This window comes from Equus caballus, chromosome 9 (assembly GCF_041296265.1).
Source record: "Equus caballus isolate H_3958 breed thoroughbred chromosome 9, TB-T2T, whole genome shotgun sequence".
In the NCBI taxonomy this organism is placed as follows: Eukaryota; Metazoa; Chordata; class Mammalia; order Perissodactyla; family Equidae; genus Equus; species Equus caballus.
The window spans coordinates 68,093,618-68,113,106 of NC_091692.1; the positions used below are offsets into that span (position 1 = coordinate 68,093,618).

The window sequence follows — 19,489 nt, forward strand, 5'->3', positions numbered from 1 at the left end:
GGGGTTCACCAGTTCGGATCCTGGGTGCAGACATATGCACTGCTTGTCAAACCATGCTGTGGCAGGCACCCCATATTTAAAGTAGAAGAAGATGGGCACAGATGTTAGCTCAGTCTTCATCAGCAAAAAAGAGAATTGGCAGCAGATGTTAGCTCAGGGCTAATCTTCCTCAAAAAACAAAAAAAGAAAGAAAGGTATAATCCTTTAATAACTTTGCTATTCATGTGAGTCTGGGACATACTCCCCCTCCTCTCAGTAGATACCAATTTCATTATACCATTCCATACGGCAGCCCAGAATGTGGACCATTTGCAATGGCTTTCCTCGAAGGGTGTCTGTGCAGCACAGCAAATGCTATCTAAGGCTGCCTTGGCATTCTGAAGGGAGAAGGGCAGGTTGACAGTAAGGGTCTTTGGATTTATGCACCATTCATATTTCAGACCTGTAACTATCTTTTGGTGGGGAAGTACTGATAAAATTTGACCTTGCTTAAGTTTATAAACAAGCAATGATCAATGATAGTATGGCAGCTATCCAGTGAATTATCAAAGGGCATTCTGAGTGCAATGTCTCTGGAATTTTCTAGTACTTCATGGAAATCTTGAGTTCTAGAATTTTAGAAACGCTGCCATTTTTCAGAGTTATACTGTTATTCTTGGAAAGATGTTTAAAGCTTCTAAATTACTTGGATATATTTGGAATCTGAGTGAAAAAAGAAAGAAATATGAAGTTCTAGGTAATTTATCAATGGTAGTAGCACTAATTCCTAACCCAAGAAAAGAATGAATAATTCTTGATTTGTGTCCCATAAAAAACAAGCAAATTATCAAGCCTCTGTGGGTTATATATATTCTACCATGTCTTTTCTTCAACACAAGAAAACCATTGCTGAGCTATTAATCATATAGTAGAAAAAGACATTCTGTGGAGCTGAAATCTAACTTCCATATGTCAAATAGCTATGTCAAATAATTTCTTGAGCTATATACGTCAAATAGCTTCTGAGTCTAGCTAGTATTTAAGAAGAACACAACCCCTACCGCTCATCAAAAATGGAAGATTACACTCAGAATGGAAGACTAATAATAGTGGCTACCGTGGCAGTTATGGAGGTGCACTGCTAGAATCTCCTTTCAAGAACGAACTTGCTATGCAGCTGCAAGGAGTGCAGGGAGCCGACAGTCTCTAGTCATTAAACCCTTCAGAATTTATCTCAGCTTCTGAGCTGAGGCCATGCCCTTTCAGGCAGCCCTCAGCCCATGACTGAACATGGGAGCTCCTAGGGTCTGGCCACTTCTGCCTAATGAAGGTCTCCTCTAATGTGTAATCTTTGCTCTGGAGCTTTTCTTGTCGAGTTGGCTGATACTTTGTCAGATCTAAATCATGATGTGAGGCTCTTTCTGGCCACTCCTGCTTCCTACTCTCTTTTCTTTCACAGGTATCAGATATGCATTGTGGTCTGAAAGACTTCCCTACCCAATCCTGCTTCCGTCCCCTTTTATTTTTCACATGGAGTGCCCTCTAATAAACCTCTTGCATTCCTAACTCCATCTCAACGTTTGCTTGCCAGAGGACCATAATGACACAGCTACTATTTACTAAGAACCTACTATGTGAAGGAGTATATCGTAGTGTGTTTGGAGAAGTTATTTAACCTTTCCTAACTGCTCCTTCAGCTGTAAACTGAGGTTGTTGTATATAATCTACAAAGAGCAATTTGTACAGGGTGTGTATACAGTACATTCTCAATAATGGTATATAATACTGAGAGTATTATTATGCCATATGCCAGATTCTGGTGTGAGAAATTTCATGTTCATTACTTGTAATCCTTGTTATAATCGGCAAGTATTATTACACTCTTTTACATATGGCGAAACTAGGATTCAAGGAAGTTAAAATAACTTGCTCAAATTACTTAATTTATATAGCTAGAATGTGTAACCCGGGATTAAAACCCAGCAAGTTCTGTGAGAGAGCAATCTATATGTATGTTGGCAAAGAATCCATTGCTGTTACCTACAGTGTAAAGGAGCTCCACATCCTCTGTGACATGGTGTGTACAATTTGTAATTAATACAAACTACTTTGGGGATTCTTTCATAACTAAGTCTACACTCTTGATTGCATCACATATATGACATTAGAATCTGTCCATGGGTGCTTAAGATTAAGCTTTTGCCTAGCAATATATAATACCACTTGCGCTCCCTGAGTACCAGTCAGTTATTTTTGTAGAATGGTTCTCAATTTGGGTTTGTCTGATGTTTTCTTATGATTAGACTTAGGTTATGTTTAATATTCCATAATCTTGCTATTGCTAGAAAAATTGCATCAACTGAAATCATTCGCCCTCTGCCTGTCCCTGCGCCCACCCCATCCACAGGACCAATGTTCAAGCCTATTATTAAAGGATGCAAAAGAAATCTGTAATAGAAACATAAAGAGCAGAAGGAAGTTATTATAACACTGAAAGAATTTCTAGTGAGGTGGCAGCAATGTGCACCGAGTGGAAGCTTTGGAGTACACCTACATTGCTCCTTCCTCATAGTTTTAAGATAAATAATTTTAAGTACAATTTAAAAAACCATGTTACATAAAGTTAAAAAAACATTTGAGATCGTGCCTTTTCCGCAGGAATGAAGTGGTGACTGCTGGATGGGGTTGGTGGAATGGATTTTAGGGGGTGGGCAGTTTTCTTATAGACATTCTGCCAGGAAACCAGTCTTTTTCCCAAATAAATCCATGGAGTGACTAAATAAGCCCTCCTATATGCAAAAAACCATATGATTTATGATCTGAAAGATGAGATGGACACCTTATGCCCAATGTGGCTACTGGCCTGTAAGCCAATTTTGGCCAAGAGTGGTCAGCATGACCATGGAAAGAAAAAGATTACCAGTAAAGTAAACGACCTTGTGGCCTGGTGGCAAGCGTAAGATACCTCAGAAATACAGGTCTGAGCAAATAACTTAGTCACTTGTGGCTAGAGTGATGCTACCAAACCACTGAAGAAAGAGATGTTGAAAAATGAAAATTACATCTGTAACAGAATAACACGTAATTATAAAAAATTTATAAGTTAATATTCAGCATATTTTTGCATGAGTTTACCCATAATGCAATTTGTTTACTGTGAATAAATACTTTTTTGAACAGTTTTCAAGGAAGAATTTAGTTACAGTTCTATTGTAGAAAATATAGTCTAGATGGGCTCCAGAGACCATCAGGTCACAGTAATAGTATGTAGGGACTCCTGGATGTTTGATACTCAAAAGGGATGTTTATGAAAACACATTTTTGCACAAGGACTGTTACATATGCACAGATGTATGTGTGTATCAGAACAGAATACACACTTTGGGGAAATTAAATAAATACCATTTAAAAAGCAGACTCTTAAGTATGGTTATAAATCTCAAAAAGAACTAGCTCTGATTTATTGCCCATGTGGGAGAAATTCTGGGTGTACTCTTTCTGGATGTACTTTCCTCTTCACTGTTACAACTATGGCACAGAAGGGTAATTATCAGTTTGTGAATTCTACTGTGAAAGGACCAAAGTGATCTCACTGGAAATGTTTCCCAGAGACTCTTCTTTGCTTTGTAAAATAATATAATTGGATGTGAAATGAACAGCTGGCACATTTTAAAACATATATTGCAAGTGACGGCAAACTTGGAAAAACCAGAAGTGTCTAAATGCTATAGTTGTGCCAGCAAAGGGGGCACAGGCTCTTGTGTTTTGGGTAAACATAATAAATTACATATTCTTTTAAAAATGTAATAAAAAACAATGTTCAGAAGATCCTAAAACAACTTCACGTTAATCTGGCTTTTGGTAAATAAAACTCTAAGGAAAACTTCCTTCCAAATGTGAACATGTTACAGTGAAAATCTATTGACATGGAACGAAGATGAAATAATATTTTTCCTTAACCACAAAGGGATTATGGTTACAATTCACTAATTAGAAACAATAACATGACTTAAAAGCTATGGTGAATTTTATATAAGATTTGTAATGAGACCAATTTACTTTGATGGATAATTGTCAGAGTAAATAGAGGTTATAAATTGTGCTACATAATGTGGGATACTTTAATTCACTATGATTAAGACAGAACAAAAAGACAGTAGATTCTAAATAAATGATCTGATGATAATGTTGAATATTACAAAATCAATTAAAATGGTATTATGCTCTGTCCTGTTAATGTCCATTTTGTAAATGCCATAAGGTTTATTCAATTTAAGAAGTTTCTTTCATAATGTTTGAAGATATTAATTTAATTAAGTAAACCCTGACCATAAAAGAGAAGCACTCTAAGTGCTCTGTGGGCCAATCCAGCTTGATAAATAATCAAAGCTTATCCCATCTAATAAGCGCAAAGAAAATGTGGGTTTATTCAAAGTTATTTCTCTCTGACCCTTGTTCATTATCATGTATTATCATTGTAACTATCCAAACATAACCTTGTAGGAAAAAAAAGAAAAATCATAAGATAGTCTTATATGGAAAAAAAAGTGTATCATAGAGCACATTCACGTGGCTTTCTTATTTGCTGTTGAGATCATTAAATGAGATAGTGCTTCCCATGGTGTCTGACACAGCAGAATCTAATATTTGGCTGCTTGGATATTTTCTTGATATTTGTCACCAATATTGGGTAGTGTTCAGAGAAAACCAATTAAATATTTATAACATACATGAATGAAAATTTTTTTTTCAAAGTAGTGAGAGGGTGAGAGGTAAAACTTTGAGAAGATTTTTATAGAATGTTGGATTTACAGAATGTATGATTGACGTTTATGTTCTCACAGTTATGGTTTTATCCATAGAGCATATTTCTTTTTTATTTACATTGAAAATTATGTTATAAAATGTTAAAGAAGAATACAGAAGTTTTGTCACTGACATATAGTTTTTTCCTGAGTGTACCTGAGGAACCAAGTTTTATAAGACATCTGAAATGTTGTAATATACAAACAGACACTCACTTTCCCTGCTTCAGAGAGTACTACTGGTGATGAAATTTCCCTTAAATACATTTTTCCCGCAAATATTTCATCTCTGATCTATGATCTAAACAACTCATCGCCTCCACATAAATTTCCCATCTTTGTTACCTACTAGTGGCAAGAACTTAAGCAAATCATTTCATTTCGGGGCTTCAGATTAGAAAACACGTACAGGGCCGGCCCCATGGCGCAGCAGTTAAGTGCGCACGTTCCGCTTCTTGGCAGCCTGGGGTTCACCGGTTCTGATCCTTGGTGCGGATATGGCACCACTTGGCAAAAGCCATGTTGTGGTAGGCGTCCCACGTATAAAGTGGAGGAAGATGGGCATGGATGTTAGCTCAGGGCTAGTCTTCCTCAGCAAAAACAGGAGGATTGGCAGTAGTTAGCTCAGGGCTAATCTTCCTCAAAAAAAAAAAAAGGAAACACGTACAATGCCCAACAATGCTTTTCAAAATACGAGTCATTACCCAATTTGTGGGTCACAAGTAGTAGTTTTAGAAAATAAAATGGAATTGATTCAATTTGAATAGAAAATATAGAGGACAAGACACATTGTAAGGGTAGTTCATAAATTTTCAGTTTCAAATATATGTATTCCTTAATATGAATTGCAGGCAAAAAAGTTTGAAAAACATTGTTCTTAAAATCATAAATACCTTTGAAGTCTAAAATGAAATTATTCTAGTTTCCAGCTCTAATTTCCAGCTAGTTTCTTGTATGACAAAGCCCATACTCTCAAGGAACTTATGTAATAAGTAAACAATACTGAGATACGAAAAACAAAAAGAAGACTTAATCACTTAAAGATCTGAAGGGGAGCGTTTCAGGAAAAGGGAACAGCTGGGCAAATGCCAGACCCAAGGCAGACAGGAGGTCGGCATGTTTGAGAAACAGAAAGTAGGTGAGAATGGCTGGGGTCTACAGAAGAGAAATAGAATGGTAGGAGAGGAGGTAAGAGGTATTGGAGGGAGAGAGATTGAGTAAAACCCTGTAAAAACCATGGTAAAGTATTTTTATTGACAGAGGGAACCATTTGAGAGCTTTAAGCAAAGGACTTTTGTGTGTGTGTTTTTTAAGACCAGTAGGGCTGCTGTACAGAAAAGAGATTTCACATAGCAGGAAAGTAAGGAGATTAGGAGGCTATTACAGTTATTCAGGTGAGAGATGGTTGTGGCTTAGATTAAGGCAGTAGCAGTGGAGATGAAAAGAAATAGATGGATTTTCTGAAAGTTTTGGAAGTACCATACAGAATTTGCTGATAGAGTGGATACAGCATGGTTGGCAAAGAAGGGACTCAAGGATACTTCGTAGAATTTTAGTTTGTGCAACTAGGTGGATGGTTTCATCAAGTGATGGGGAAGAGCAAGTTGGGGGGCCTGGTGGCAGGAATCCAAAGTTCTGTTTGGGATATGTTAACTCTCAGATGCATATTAGCCAGCTAAATGAATATGTTAAGAAAGCTGAACTGAGTTTCAGGGTAGAAGTAATGAGTGCCCGATTTATGAATTTGGGAGTCAGGAGCATATAAATAGTATTGGCAGCCACAGGACTGGTATCTCCATGAGAGTGTCATGCAGTATCTCCTTTAATCTTGACAACAACTCAAGGTAGATATTTTCTTTTTATAGTCACATAATTAGCTTCTTTTTACACATAAACAACTCTGATGTTGAGAGATACACATGCTGAAAGTCAACTAGTTACGAAAGAGTAGAGCCTGGATTCAAAACTGTCTGATGAGTTCTTGTTCTTTCCATTACACAAGGTTGTTTTATTAAGTATTAGAATACGTAAATTTCTGAGAGAAGGATTTTTAATTTTTTGAATGAAGGGCTTTTTCAAACGTCTGGAGAGAACGAAGCTCATTCAGAATCTAATCCAAGTTTATAAATTCACTAGTCTTTTCTGTCCTTATGTAAACTCTCTGTGGCAGGTGCCATTGATAATTTCTTTCTTTTTTTTTAAGTCTACTCCCTTGGCTTGATGGGATATGGCTCTCTTTTCTCCTTTCTCCTATCTTGATTGCCTCTTCACTGACCCTTAACTGTAGCTGTTATGTAGGGATTTTTAGCCTTCTTTCCTCATTTTACATAGTCTCCCTTTACAATTTTATGTTGTTATTGCTTCAAATACTAAATATATGCTCAAATTTGTTGCTTCTACTCCAGACATTTCTCCCTAGCTCTAGACTAGGTCCAAAGGCAATTAGCCTTGTGGGAAAGGAGGCTCCCCAGTGAGGTTAAGAGGGGGAGCGAAGGATAAGGCTGTGATGGTCTCATTTGTACATTTATTATTTCATTTATTCACTTATTTATAAGCACTTACATACTGGCTGCTCTCACGGAGTTTCAAACGCAGAGGGGCAGGCAGACAGGGATCGACGAGAAGCGCTAACTAGGGGCAGAGGTTGGCACCAAGCATTCAAGTGAGCATTAAGAAGTCCTCGCCGACGGGAACATAATGTGCAAAGGCAGAATCCTGCTTAGTCCCCCAGAGACTCAATGACAAATTTTGGAGTCTATCAATTTAGTCGAACACACACAGGAAATGGAAAGCGAATCCCTAAGGAAAGTTGCGGACAATTAAGGGATTCGATCAGAACGCTGCGCTGCAGCAGGCCATGGAGTGGGAAGAGAATAAATACACCTATGTGGAGAAAAATGAAAAACCAGGAGTGGCGTACATTAAAAACCCAGCATTTGTTAAAAGTAAAACGGCAAAACAGACACCTCACCCCAAGCGAACTCAGCCGCCCGACCAGCTGCCAGAGCGTCCTCAAATTCCCGGCGCGCCGTGCGCACCGCCCAGCTCGCCCCGCCCCCTCCCCCGATAGGCCCTACGCAGGGCCGCGTGCACGTGCGCAGCGGGTCCCGCCCCCTCCGCTCTCTCGGCCAATGAGAGATGGTGTCGTAATTCTCCACCTCCTGGTTGCAGGTCACGTGACCGCGCCTCCCCGCCCTCTCACCCCGCTGCCTCTAGGTTCTGAGAAGATGGCGAAGGTTTCAGAGCTTTACGATGTCACTTGGGAAGGTAACTGCGGGCGGGACGGGCGCGGGAAGACCTAAAGCCCTAGCAAGCGATTCGGAAATACCTGCTGCTCTCGGAGAGCTGGGTTCTCTGGTCTCTCTTCGGGCAATGAACTTCTCACTGGACGGGCTGACCTCAGGTGGTGGCTGAGGCTGACCCCTTCTTTGGCCCGGCCACCGACTGGAGTCCGCTGTGTTCCCTCCCGCTTGTGCCCCTCGATTGAGTCACCGACCTAGCTCCGCGCCAGTCCAACGGCCCAGGGCAGCTTCCGCTAGCAGGCAGGAGGGACCTGGAGTTGCTGGGCGGTGCGGAGGAGGCGGGATGGTGACTGCTGAAGCTTCTTTGCGGCCAAGAACTACAAGGCCTGTAAGGCCTTTTTATTAACTGCTGTGTAACGATTACAACTCTGTGTAGAAAAGGTGTGTAGAAGACTCATGAACAAATCTGATTCTTTACATGCCATTTTACATTTGATTCTGTCTTAAAAATCGAGTTTTTGATTACTTCCCTTTTTAATTATTCCCTGTCCCACACCCCTTCAAAACACATGTACACATACAACACAACTTCCTTGTTACTCCCCACCAGTAATTCCTTTTCTGAAGGGGAAAAAAACTAGTTATCTTGGGCGTGTACTCAGGTGTGATTGACTTCCTTCCCTCATCTTAGTTTCATCTGAAGTGGAGTTTATTTTTTTAAATCTGGAAGCATCCAAACTTTGGACCAATTCTGTGAGAGAGTTTCCCCTCTCGAAGACTTTAGCCAGAGGCATGCTTAAGAGAGAAGTCTTGAGTTTATCTAAGGCATAAAATTTGTGTAATTGAAATTCATGTTCCCAGCATTTAACAGTATACTTCAGTAGCTTATTTGTTCAATGAATACCTTCTTCGAATGTTTAAAAAATGGCCTGGTAACATGTAGACTGAAAATTATATTGATTGATTGATGGTGAATAAATCCAGTATTACAAAGTTGCAAACATGTATGGAAAAAGCTAAATTGTTTAATATTTAACTGAATTCAATGATTGATTATTGGTTTTGAGGCGGCACACTGTGAACCTTGGTGTTTCTATCTGTATTGGGAGATTCCTTTATGTTAAACAAGTATTAAGTGCTTAGTGCTAGATATCAAGTTAAGTAACACACAGTCCCTAACTTCAGGGAGTTCACAGTCTCATGGAGAAGACAGACCTGTAAATGCATAGTTTTAAAAAACTTGTCAGGATGTATACCTTAAGCTGGATGGTAGATACGTGGCTGTTGTTATTAATGCTTTAAAAAAAATGTTTCAAAGATTTCATGCTTTTTAGAAAGTGCTATTTTGAAGATGTGTTCAATATAGGTTGCTTAGGTGATAGTAGCATCTACAAAATCCAGTAGGAGTGTAACTATTAGCAGACAAGGGGTTCTAAGTAACTTGGACCTTACCCTCTGGGCATTCTAGAGAGGAGTGATGTCATTAGATTTGGATTAATAAATAAGTAATTACTTCACAAAGTTTGTTGAGGAACAAGAGAGAAACATGTTAAAGTGCTTTTAAATTAAGTACTGTATGAAAAGGTCATGTAGCTCCTGCCCATGTCTCTAGCTTTATCTTAGGCTCTTCTCCCCCTCGCTCTGTGAGCTGGCTGTGCTGGCTTTTGTTGAATTCCCTAAACCTGCCATAGTCCTTGTGTTAGGCCTGGACACATGCTATTCCTTCCTCTAGGAGTGTTCTTCCCTCATTGCCCCACTCTTGTTCCCAATGTACTTTATCATTTCTCAGAATTCCCCCTCAAAGGTCACATACTTGAGAGAGCCTTCCTTGACCAGCCTACTCCCTACTCCTTTCTCATCCTTTCACCAAAATTTAAAAAAAAGAAAAAACAACAACAAAAACAAGCAACAAAACCTACCCTGGTCCTCTGTGTGTTCTCATACTATTGAAGCACTTACCCAATTGTCTTAAGTTTTAAAGTTTGTCTCTTCTAGAATGAGGGAGTGACCAGGCCTATCTTGTTCTAGTGCCTGACATATGAAAGGAACTCAGTAATTATTTGTCGACTAAATGAATGGTTAATAGATTAGTAATAAACATTAACAAATTGTCACAAAAAGACTATAAGTCATTTTTCTAGTGTTGGGATAATTTCTTCAGTATCTTAGATAGACTTAGGCAACTCACTTAACTAATAGGCTATAGTTTGCTCATTTGTAAAATGAGAGTTGAGCCATTTTGAGAATTAAAATTGCCTTTTGGGGGACTTTTAATAAAAGAATATTTTAGTTTTTCTTTCAGAGACTTATGGTAACAGACTTTTAGGATGTGAGAGGGTGATGGGAGGACTCTCAGGGATAGTTTTTTGTTTATATTTTTGGGGGAGTGTCAGTTGGACATATGTCTTTAAGAATGTCATTGACTAGCATCATGAATTAAAGTCATAGAAGTGGTTAGTTCAAAGAATACTGTAATTCTTGTGATAGGAAAATTTATCACATGTTCATAAAAGACCTATATAGTAAGTCTAATATTCTCCTAGACTCTGTTGAGCTCTGTAAAAAAACATAGAATATATGATTTATTTATTCAGCCAGTTGAAAGTTATTGAGGTATTATATAGAGGAGTTATTAGGAGTTTGAAGGTGAGAAAGAGAGTTGTAAAGAGGGTATAGTCAAGTTTCTTGAGAATAGGGTATTTGGGCAGGATACAGATAGGATGCCTAGCATCATGCCTATAATAGGCACTAAATGAATAATTTGTTGAAAGATAGTTATTAAAAATGAGGGAATTTTAGTTTTTTGTGCTCACTGTTTCTACTTCCTCTGTTTTTATTCAGTCTTTCAAACAACCACAACTTGCTTTCCATGCCCTGTCACTCCAGTAAAGTTTCTAGGCAGCCATAATGCCAGGTCTAATGCTTGTGTTTTGTACATCTATACTACATTTGTCATTGCAGATCACTCCCCTATGAAAAATTCTTTTCTTGGTTTCTTAATAACATTAAGGTTCTCCTCTTACTTTTCAGACCTTTTCTTTGCTAAGTTCTCTACATTCGTTTGCTCCTTAATTTTTGGTGCCCTCAATGGTTCTTTCCTTAGCCCTCTTCTTTATTATTGGTGGTTATTAAACCTCAGATCAATAGACTCCTGACTGATGCAGGCATAAGTGTTATGTGGTCTGTGAATTCCCTGAAATTATATGCAAAATTGAGTGTGTATGTAAAAATGCCCATATTTCTAGGAAAACATCATTCCAAAGTCTCATCAGCCTCAAAGAGATCTAAAAAAGGTTAAATATCTTCTGTGGGCAATCTCATCCATACCTAGCTTTAACTGTTAGCCTATATAAACATATATTTGAGTACTTTGCACCAGGCACTGTTCCATTTCTCGAGGATACAGTGCTGAACAAGACAGGCAAGGTCCCAGATCTCATGGAATGTACCCTGAGATTTCACTTCTAAACTAAAGATTCGTATTTATGAGTATGTATATGTTCTGTAAAGGTCATTTTTGCAAAGTAAGAGCTAGAAAAGTTTGTGCCTTGAAGCTTAAGTTTGGACTTTGTAGATGGGAGCCACTTTCCTATTTAAAAAATAAAAGTTAGTGACTCTTTTCATTAAACTTAAAATTTAAAATGTAGATAGTGATATGGGGCAGGGCCTTTTCTTTGATAGGGATCCCCTGATTGAAATTCCTTGTCATCTTTACTAAATCCTTTTCAGTTTTGTGTTCTTTAACATGGAACAAGAATATAAAGATCCTTGTGTAGCAGCTTCACTGTGCAAGTCTTTTAGATTTTTATTATTTTCCTCATTATAGATTCTTTTTGGTGAGGAAGATTGGCCTTGAGCCAACATCTGTGCCAGTCTTCCTCTATTTTGTATGCAGGATGCCCTCACAGCATGGCTTGGTGAGCGGTGTATAGGTCCGTGCCCAGCATCCAAACCAATGAACCCCAGGCCGCCAAAGCAGAGAGCATGAACTTAACCACTACACTACTGAGCCGGCCCACTCATTATATATATATGTATATGTGTGTGTGTGTGTGTAATTTTTTTTTCTTTTTGAGGAAGATTGACTCTAAGCTAACATCTGTTGCCAATCCTTCTCTTTTTGCTGAGGAAGATTGGCCCTGAGCTAACATCCGTGCCCATCTTCCTCTATTTTATATGTGGCATGCCTGCCACAGCATGGCTTGATGAGCGGTGCGTAGGTCCACACCTGGGGTCCGAACTGGCGAAGCCAGGGCCACTGAAGCTGAGTGCACAAACTTAATCACTACACCACCAGGCCAGACCCTCATTATGTTTTTAATTGTCACTTTACCTAATATGACGGCAGTTTTTCAAACCTGTTTATCTTTATAGAGTTTTTCAAAGCATCCAGCTTTTTTTTCATGGAAATAATTCTGTATTTTGCATTTAAGTTTTCTTTGGCTTATGTAATATTTAATTACTCTGTATAATTACGTTAAGTTTAACAGGCGTGAACTGGTTTGCATACAAACACAGCCAACTTTTTTTAATCTAACACCTGATGGAAACAATTAACCAAGAGCTAGCTGATGCGGCCTGTTAGCCTAGAGCTTCTAAAATGCTGTGGGCATCATTAATATGTTTTGCAGAACGAAATTCTTTGAGTTGGTTTTAACTGGATGATGGTTAAGAGAGTTTTTGCTGAACCTTATTAATCTCACCCAGTAATGTTTTAATTACTTGTTTACATTCTTTACACACACAGATCTTCTCAATCCTTCCATTGACCAGCATAGTGGTAAGAGTCAGAAAACAAGCTCTTGGTAAATGCTTGTTTGCTCAGTTAGTGAGTGCTAGTATATTAAGTTTGTTTATGAGCTTTGATATAGTAGTGTCTTTAGTAATGGTAATAATAATGAAAATGGCTTACTAAATATTTTGTATAATCTCATTCAATTCTGACACATATCCTATGAGATAGGTTTTATTCCCATTTTACAGATGAAGAAGCAAACTAAAGAGGTGAAGCAGCTTGTTCAGGATACCACAGCTAGCAAAAGGGAATGTTGTGATTTGAGCTGCTGTTATACTGCTCTTCCTCACTCAGTAATTAACTAGTTAAGTTCATTCACCCAGGCTGCCATTCTTTTGTTCTTGGAACATGCCAGACTAGTTTCTGTCTCAGTAACTTAACATTTGCTCTTTATGGCTGGCTCCTTCTCATTCTTTCCTCTGCTTAAAAACTGCTTTCTCAGAGAAGCCTTCTCTGACCGCCCTTTCCAGAGGCTCCTCCGTCCCCAACCCGACTGTATCACATAGCCTTTTAAGTTCCTTTAAAGGAATTATCACTATGTGAAGTTACGTGGTTTGTCATCTTTCTACCCTACTAGAATGTAAGCCCCAGGAATTTTATTTTGTTTCTTACTTTACTCCCATTGCCCACATATAGGCTTGGCATGTGGCTGGCATTCAGTACATGAATAACTCCAAAGGCTATGGTTCCAGTCATCACACTGTACTGCCCAAAAGGCAGTAGGAATCATTGAGGGCAGTAGGAATCATTGAGTATCTTAAGAATTTGGGGTCCTACGGCGTGGCCATTTCTGCCCAATGTAGGCCTCCTCTATGGGTAATATATATATATATATATATATTTTAATCTTTTTTGAGGAAGATTAGCTCTGAGCTAACTACTGCCAATCTTCCTCTTTTTGCTGAGGAAGACTGGCCCTGAGCTAACATCTGTGCCCATCTTCCTCTGCTTTATACCTGGGACCCCTACCACAGCATGGCTTTTGCCAAGCGGTGCCATGTCTGCACCCAGGATCCGAACCGGCGAACCCCAGGCGGCCAAGAAGCAGAATGTGCGAACTTAACTGCAGCGCCACCAGGCCAGCCCATAAAGGATAATCTTTGCTTAGGAGCTTTTCTCATTGAGTTGGCTCATGCCTTGTCAGATCTAAATCATGATGTGAGGCTTTCTGTCCAAATGGGATTATAAGAGCCTGGACTTGGGTAGTAGGAGTAGAAAAAGAGTGGCAGGTATAAATCTTAGAAATATTTTAGAAGAATCACAGGACTTAGATACTGAAGGAGGAGTCAGAAACATTGGGCAGAATTGAAATCCTGAGGTGGCATTAACAGAAATGTAAACATTGGGAAGGGAAGCCACCTTTGTCAGGAAGAGAAGATGACTTTGGTTTTCTGTGTTTGAGGTAGAGGTTTAGCAAAGGTGAAAAACGTTTTCTTCAAGAGACTTTTATTTTTACTGATTTTTAAATGAATGTTTTTAAGGCATTTCTGAATGTTTAACGTCACAAATAATTTTACATTGTATTTGTAGGAGTATCCAGAGTGTGACAGGGCCCACTGTGTAATTATAGTTGAAAGTGTTACAGATGAAATGCTGCTTAGTTTGCAAAAGTTACATTTTCATACACAAACAACGTTCATTGTTTTGTGTTCAGCTATTGTATTTTTATATAATGTTTGTGACTGTGTTAAGACTGTTGTTCTTAGCAGTTATGCTTTAAAAAAGTATGTCCCTTTCCTACAGCACTGTTTTTCCACAATCAGAAATAACCGTTGCAAGTTAGCTCATGCTTAATTAAGTATACTCATACATATGTTTTAGCATGTGTATAAAGTGAAACCAAAGTTTTATTTAAAAAGTACTTATTCTTAGTATGAGCAATGCAGTCTATTCTATTTATACTGTTTCATTTTTTTCCTCCTAAATGCTGGAAGAAGTCCACTAAATTGATTTCACACCCCACTAATGGTTCACAATACACAGTTTGAGAAACACTTCTGCTAGAGTTTTTTGTGCATTAAAATGAATTAATCCTTCCTTTTTTCAAATCAAATGGCCTTGTCTCTCAGAACAGCTGTTTTCAACATCCTGAAACCAATCGACCAGATAAATTTGTAGGACTATGAATAATTTAAAATTTATTTATTGTCCCAGAAGTATTGACCTTTTAAGGGAGTATGCTGGTTCATGTAAATGAATCTCTAAATGATATTTTAGAATATATAATAAAGTGAAGTAGGGAAAGTATAGGAATTGAGGAAGGATGTTTTTCCAACTTCCAGTGGCCTCTGTCTCGTCACAGTGAAACCCAGGCCTCATAGGAATAAATAGAATAATCATAGCTAGTCTTTTAACCTTTGACCTTTAGCTCATCCCCAGGGCTTGCACAATTGTTAATAAAATATTCAAGCCAGCCGTGAGCTCCGTCCTTACACAGCATATAATAAATGCCTTTGGCTCTGAGGAGCATGCTTTTTTTCGGAGGGTTTAGAGTAAGCTGAAAAGTTTTAAGCCACCTTTGAGGCAGGAGTAAGGGAAGAGCCTTTATTTCTTGCCAGAAGCTGAAACACTTAGAGATTTTCCTTAAAATAAAGGTAATTAAAATTTTTGTAGCACTTTATATTTTGTGAGTGCTCTACATAAATTATCTAGTCCTAGGAGTCCTAAACTCAGGTGCCAAGCAGATGAGGATAATGTGTGAAATTGCGTGAAAGGACAATAGTGGTACCAATGAAAAACCAGTGAGTCCATGCCCTGCCTAAAGGTAATCAAAATCAGATTAAAAACAAATAACCCCCCCACCCCTACCCGCAACATTGTATTAGCTGAGTGACATCTGGGGAGTCTAGGTTTTGCTTTGTGTAACTTTCATCACAGCTCTATAAGACAGGCTTGTGATCTTCTATATTTTATAGCTGAGGTTAGAAGTGTTAAGTGACAGTTCCAGGATCACCATGCTGATAAGTGGAAGTATTGGAATTTAAACCTAAGTCCTCTGACTCTAGATCCTGTGCCCTTTATGTGAATTTATGCTCTCAATCAGGAATTGTTTCATTTTTTTCCTAAATGGCCAGATAGTAAATATTTTTAGCTTTGTATGACATATGATCTGTCTCACCTACTGTAATCCCCATTCATCCATGGGGGATATGTTTTAAGACCTTCAGCAGATGCTTGAAACCATAGATGGTACTAAACCCTATATATACTGTGTTTTTTCCTATACATGCATATTTGAGGTGTGACAGCAAAAATGAATTTCTTTTTCTTCACAATTTCATGGATAGAAGATTTGTTCTTACTGTGGATCTTAGCAAGCTCAGCATATAATTTTATTTTTTCTCCTTAAGTCGAAAACTTTCACTTTTTCACTTAAAGAAAGTGCTTTATGACTTCTCTTTGGCATATCTGAATTGCTAGCATCACTACTCTTGTGCTTTGGGGCCGTTATTTAGTAAAATGAGGCTTACTGGAACACAAGCACTGCGATACAGAGACAGGCGATCTGATAATCTAGACACCTACTAAGTGACTAATGGGTGGGTGGCATATACAGCTTGGACACCTGGACAAAGGGATGATTTATGTCCTGGACAGGATGGAGCAGGACAGCAGGAGATTTCATCACGCTAATCAGAATGGCACATGATTTAAAACTTATGATTGGTTATTTCTGGAATTTTCCATTTAATATTTTTGGACCATGGTTGACTGTGGGTAGCTGAAACTGAGGAAAACAAAACCGTGTTAATAAGCGGGGACTGCTGAATACAGCTCTGCCATTGTAGCACAAAAACAGCCATAGATGATACCTAAGTGAATAAGGGTGCCTGTTTTTCGGGCTTGGGGGAGAGGTGTGCCTGTGTTTTGATAAAACTTCATGTACAAAACAGGTGGCTGCAATATTTGGCCCTGGGGCTCTGGTTTATTGACCACTGCTTTAAATCCCTACTCTAAATGAAATATGAAGAGCAAAGCCAGAGATGGAGGGCTTAGGAAAAGATAAACAGTATTTGATTTTATAGGATGTACTTTTGACTTGGTGAGACACTTCAGAGCCTCTCAGTTCAGAAACTAAAGAGAATTAACAGTGGATATGAGAACAGGGAAGGAAATAGAGGGTAGAATATTAATAAGAGCTAGAATTTTTTGAGCACATATTGTGCCAGGCACTGTTCTAAACACATACATTAATTCATAATGTTTATTACGACAACAACTGTATGATATAGCTATTACTATTTTCATCTCCATTTTTTAGACGAGAACAATAAAGTACAAAGTGGTTAACTCACCCAGTATCACACAGCTAGAAAGTGAAAGAGCTGGAATTTGAACTCAAGGAAGAGGAAACTGGAGAAAGAAGATGAAAATGTAAAACTTGTGGAAATTTGAAACACAGGAAAAGCCTTTGGGTAATGAAAAGAATTGTGGGGTAAAATCGAAGTGTATCTAACACTAAAAATATCTTTGAAGGAGGCATAACAATATATAGATAATACTTGTACTTTTATTTTTTACCTTACTTAAAGAATACCTTGAAATACACATTATACTTAATTTGATTTTCTTGTAAACTTTAGAGCATGGATAAGTAAGGAAATATTTGGGTAAAAGAGCTCTGTTTCCCCCCATTTAGTCTTTAGAAAAACTGCTTTTCTCTCCTACTTTTCCCTCTTCTGGTGGGTGATCCTTCAGGTTTTTATTTGGGGTCCTTGGGAGTATTCTTTGACAGAGAAGTGTATTCCCCACCCTTTTTCAGGTTACACCAATGAAGAATTAACCTGAGCTCCATTCTGCAATGGCCGGGAAGAACTACCTTGCCTGCCTTCTCCCTTTTCCCCTAATCTCAATGGTTTGGGCAATTTCCCACCCTGAGCACATCAGATACTTTCATTCCTCTATCATGGCTTATGCTCTCTTGCTTTAAACCTCATCTAACAAACTCCCTTTGAGCCTTAGGATTTAATTCATATATCACAGATGTCATCTTTAACCTTTTCTCCCTGCCAGGTGACATTAATCTTTCTCTTACCTTGCTTTCTTACTGCTCTGAACATAACACTTTCTTGGCTTTTATCACATTATTTTGCAGTTGTTTACAGTTTTTCTGTGAGCTTGTCAAATTCTCAGACACAAGTAATAATTTTTTTATCTTTATATTTTTAGCGTATGTTATAGAAATAATGTATTAATATATTTTTGAATGACTAAGTAGAAGTCATGGGTGATATATTAATAGGTGAAAGGAGAATGTTTTGAAAATCAGAGATTTCCCAATAATATACTGTTAAAAAAATGATTAAAGAAGACAATTTAGGTAATACAAACAAATTTTATTTAATACTTCATAAAGTAGACAGTCTCCTTTGGGGGAACTGTAAAATGTGGCAGAGGGCAAGAAGCTTTTATAGGGTAAGGAATAAAAAACAAGGAAGACACAAATACAAAGTATCTTATTGACTGGGGCCACATAGTCAGTTTTGTTTGGGGTGAGAAGGCCCAGAGTCGGCTTGGTGTTTAGGGATTGACTGGATGTACTACATTCCTGGTCAAGTGGAGCATTTACAGGGACAAAAAAGTCATATAAGTTTTGGTTTGCTGATGTGGCACCTTGGGCAGGAGCAGCTCCATTTTGGGCCTGGAAAGTTATTTCAATAATATCTTGAATATGAATCAGGAAGAGACTGATGAAAAATTGAAGACTGTTGGTAAATGAGATATTTGACAAAAAAGAGGATGGGAATGAAGTTTGCTCTTTTAATCTCTAGTTTATGGGCAGGAATTCTGCTTCTTAAAGGCTGCTGTGGAGAATTCCCAGTCTAACAGGTTAAATGATAATTCGTCAGTTCAAACAGTACATTTTATTAATTCATCTGGGCTAGCATTTCTGAATTTGAGTGTTAGGATATGGGTAAGGGGTGCAGTGTTGTGGAACAGATCTACAGAACACTAAGTAATTTATATTCCCAAGGCTCTTCTTTTAAATTAATGTCGGGTTAAAAGAGAATGTGAGCTTCAGACAGTGTATGTGAAGTGTGTTATGGGCTATGGTTTGAATGAGTTTTGAAAACTAAAGTTGTGGATCTAAAGATAAATGTTATATTATGATATAATAAGGAATATATATTTGGTCTTCATCCCCAGTTCCTGCACAGAGCTCCTAAACCCTTGTAATTTCCTGAGTGGTAAGGTTGATAGCAACATCTTTTGTTATAATATTTGGTCTTAGTCCTAGATTCCTGACACAAGATTTTCTAGAGTGATAAGGGTGTGTTTTTGTGTGCTAATGAGATGACTGGTGACTGGATAGCTTTAGGATCGGGGCTGGTCACCAGAAAGACCAAAAAACATGATTAAGTGTTCAAACTTTCAGTCCCACCCCTGGACCTCCTGAGAGGTCCTGAGAGAGGAGAGCACCTGGAGATTGAGCTAATCACCCATGATTTAGTCAGTCATGCCTACGGAAGGAAACCTTTGTTTGCCCCTAAACTACGGAAGTTGGAGAGCTTCTAGGTTGGTGAACATATCAAGGTGCTGGGAGGATGTCATGCCTAGACAGGGCATGGCAGCTCCTCTGCTTCCCCCTTCCATCTGACTGTTCTTGGGTTGTATCCTTTATAACCCAGTAATAGTAAGTAAAGCACTTTACTGCGTTCTGTGAGCCA

At 38.4% G+C, this 19,489-nt stretch overlaps 1 protein-coding gene across 2 annotated transcripts in view; it reads left to right on the top strand.

Annotated features, from left to right (window-relative positions):
• The first annotated feature begins 7,917 nt into the window (after positions 1-7,917).
• The window catches only part of EMC2 (ER membrane protein complex subunit 2), a 59,415-nt gene continuing 47,843 nt past the window's right edge, over positions 7,918-19,489 (top strand). Inside the window, exons 1-2 of one of the 2 annotated variants that reach the window (XM_005613252.4) lie at positions 7,930-8,051; positions 17,083-17,236. Coding sequence is in view for 1 of the 2 variants with exons in the window: in XM_001494974.6 (XP_001495024.5) it covers positions 8,012-8,051 (40 nt within the window). In the remaining variant the exon portion in view is untranslated. Of the gene's footprint in view, positions 8,052-17,082; positions 17,237-19,489 lie in introns of both variants that reach the window. The other variant, XM_001494974.6, reaches the window with a different exon arrangement.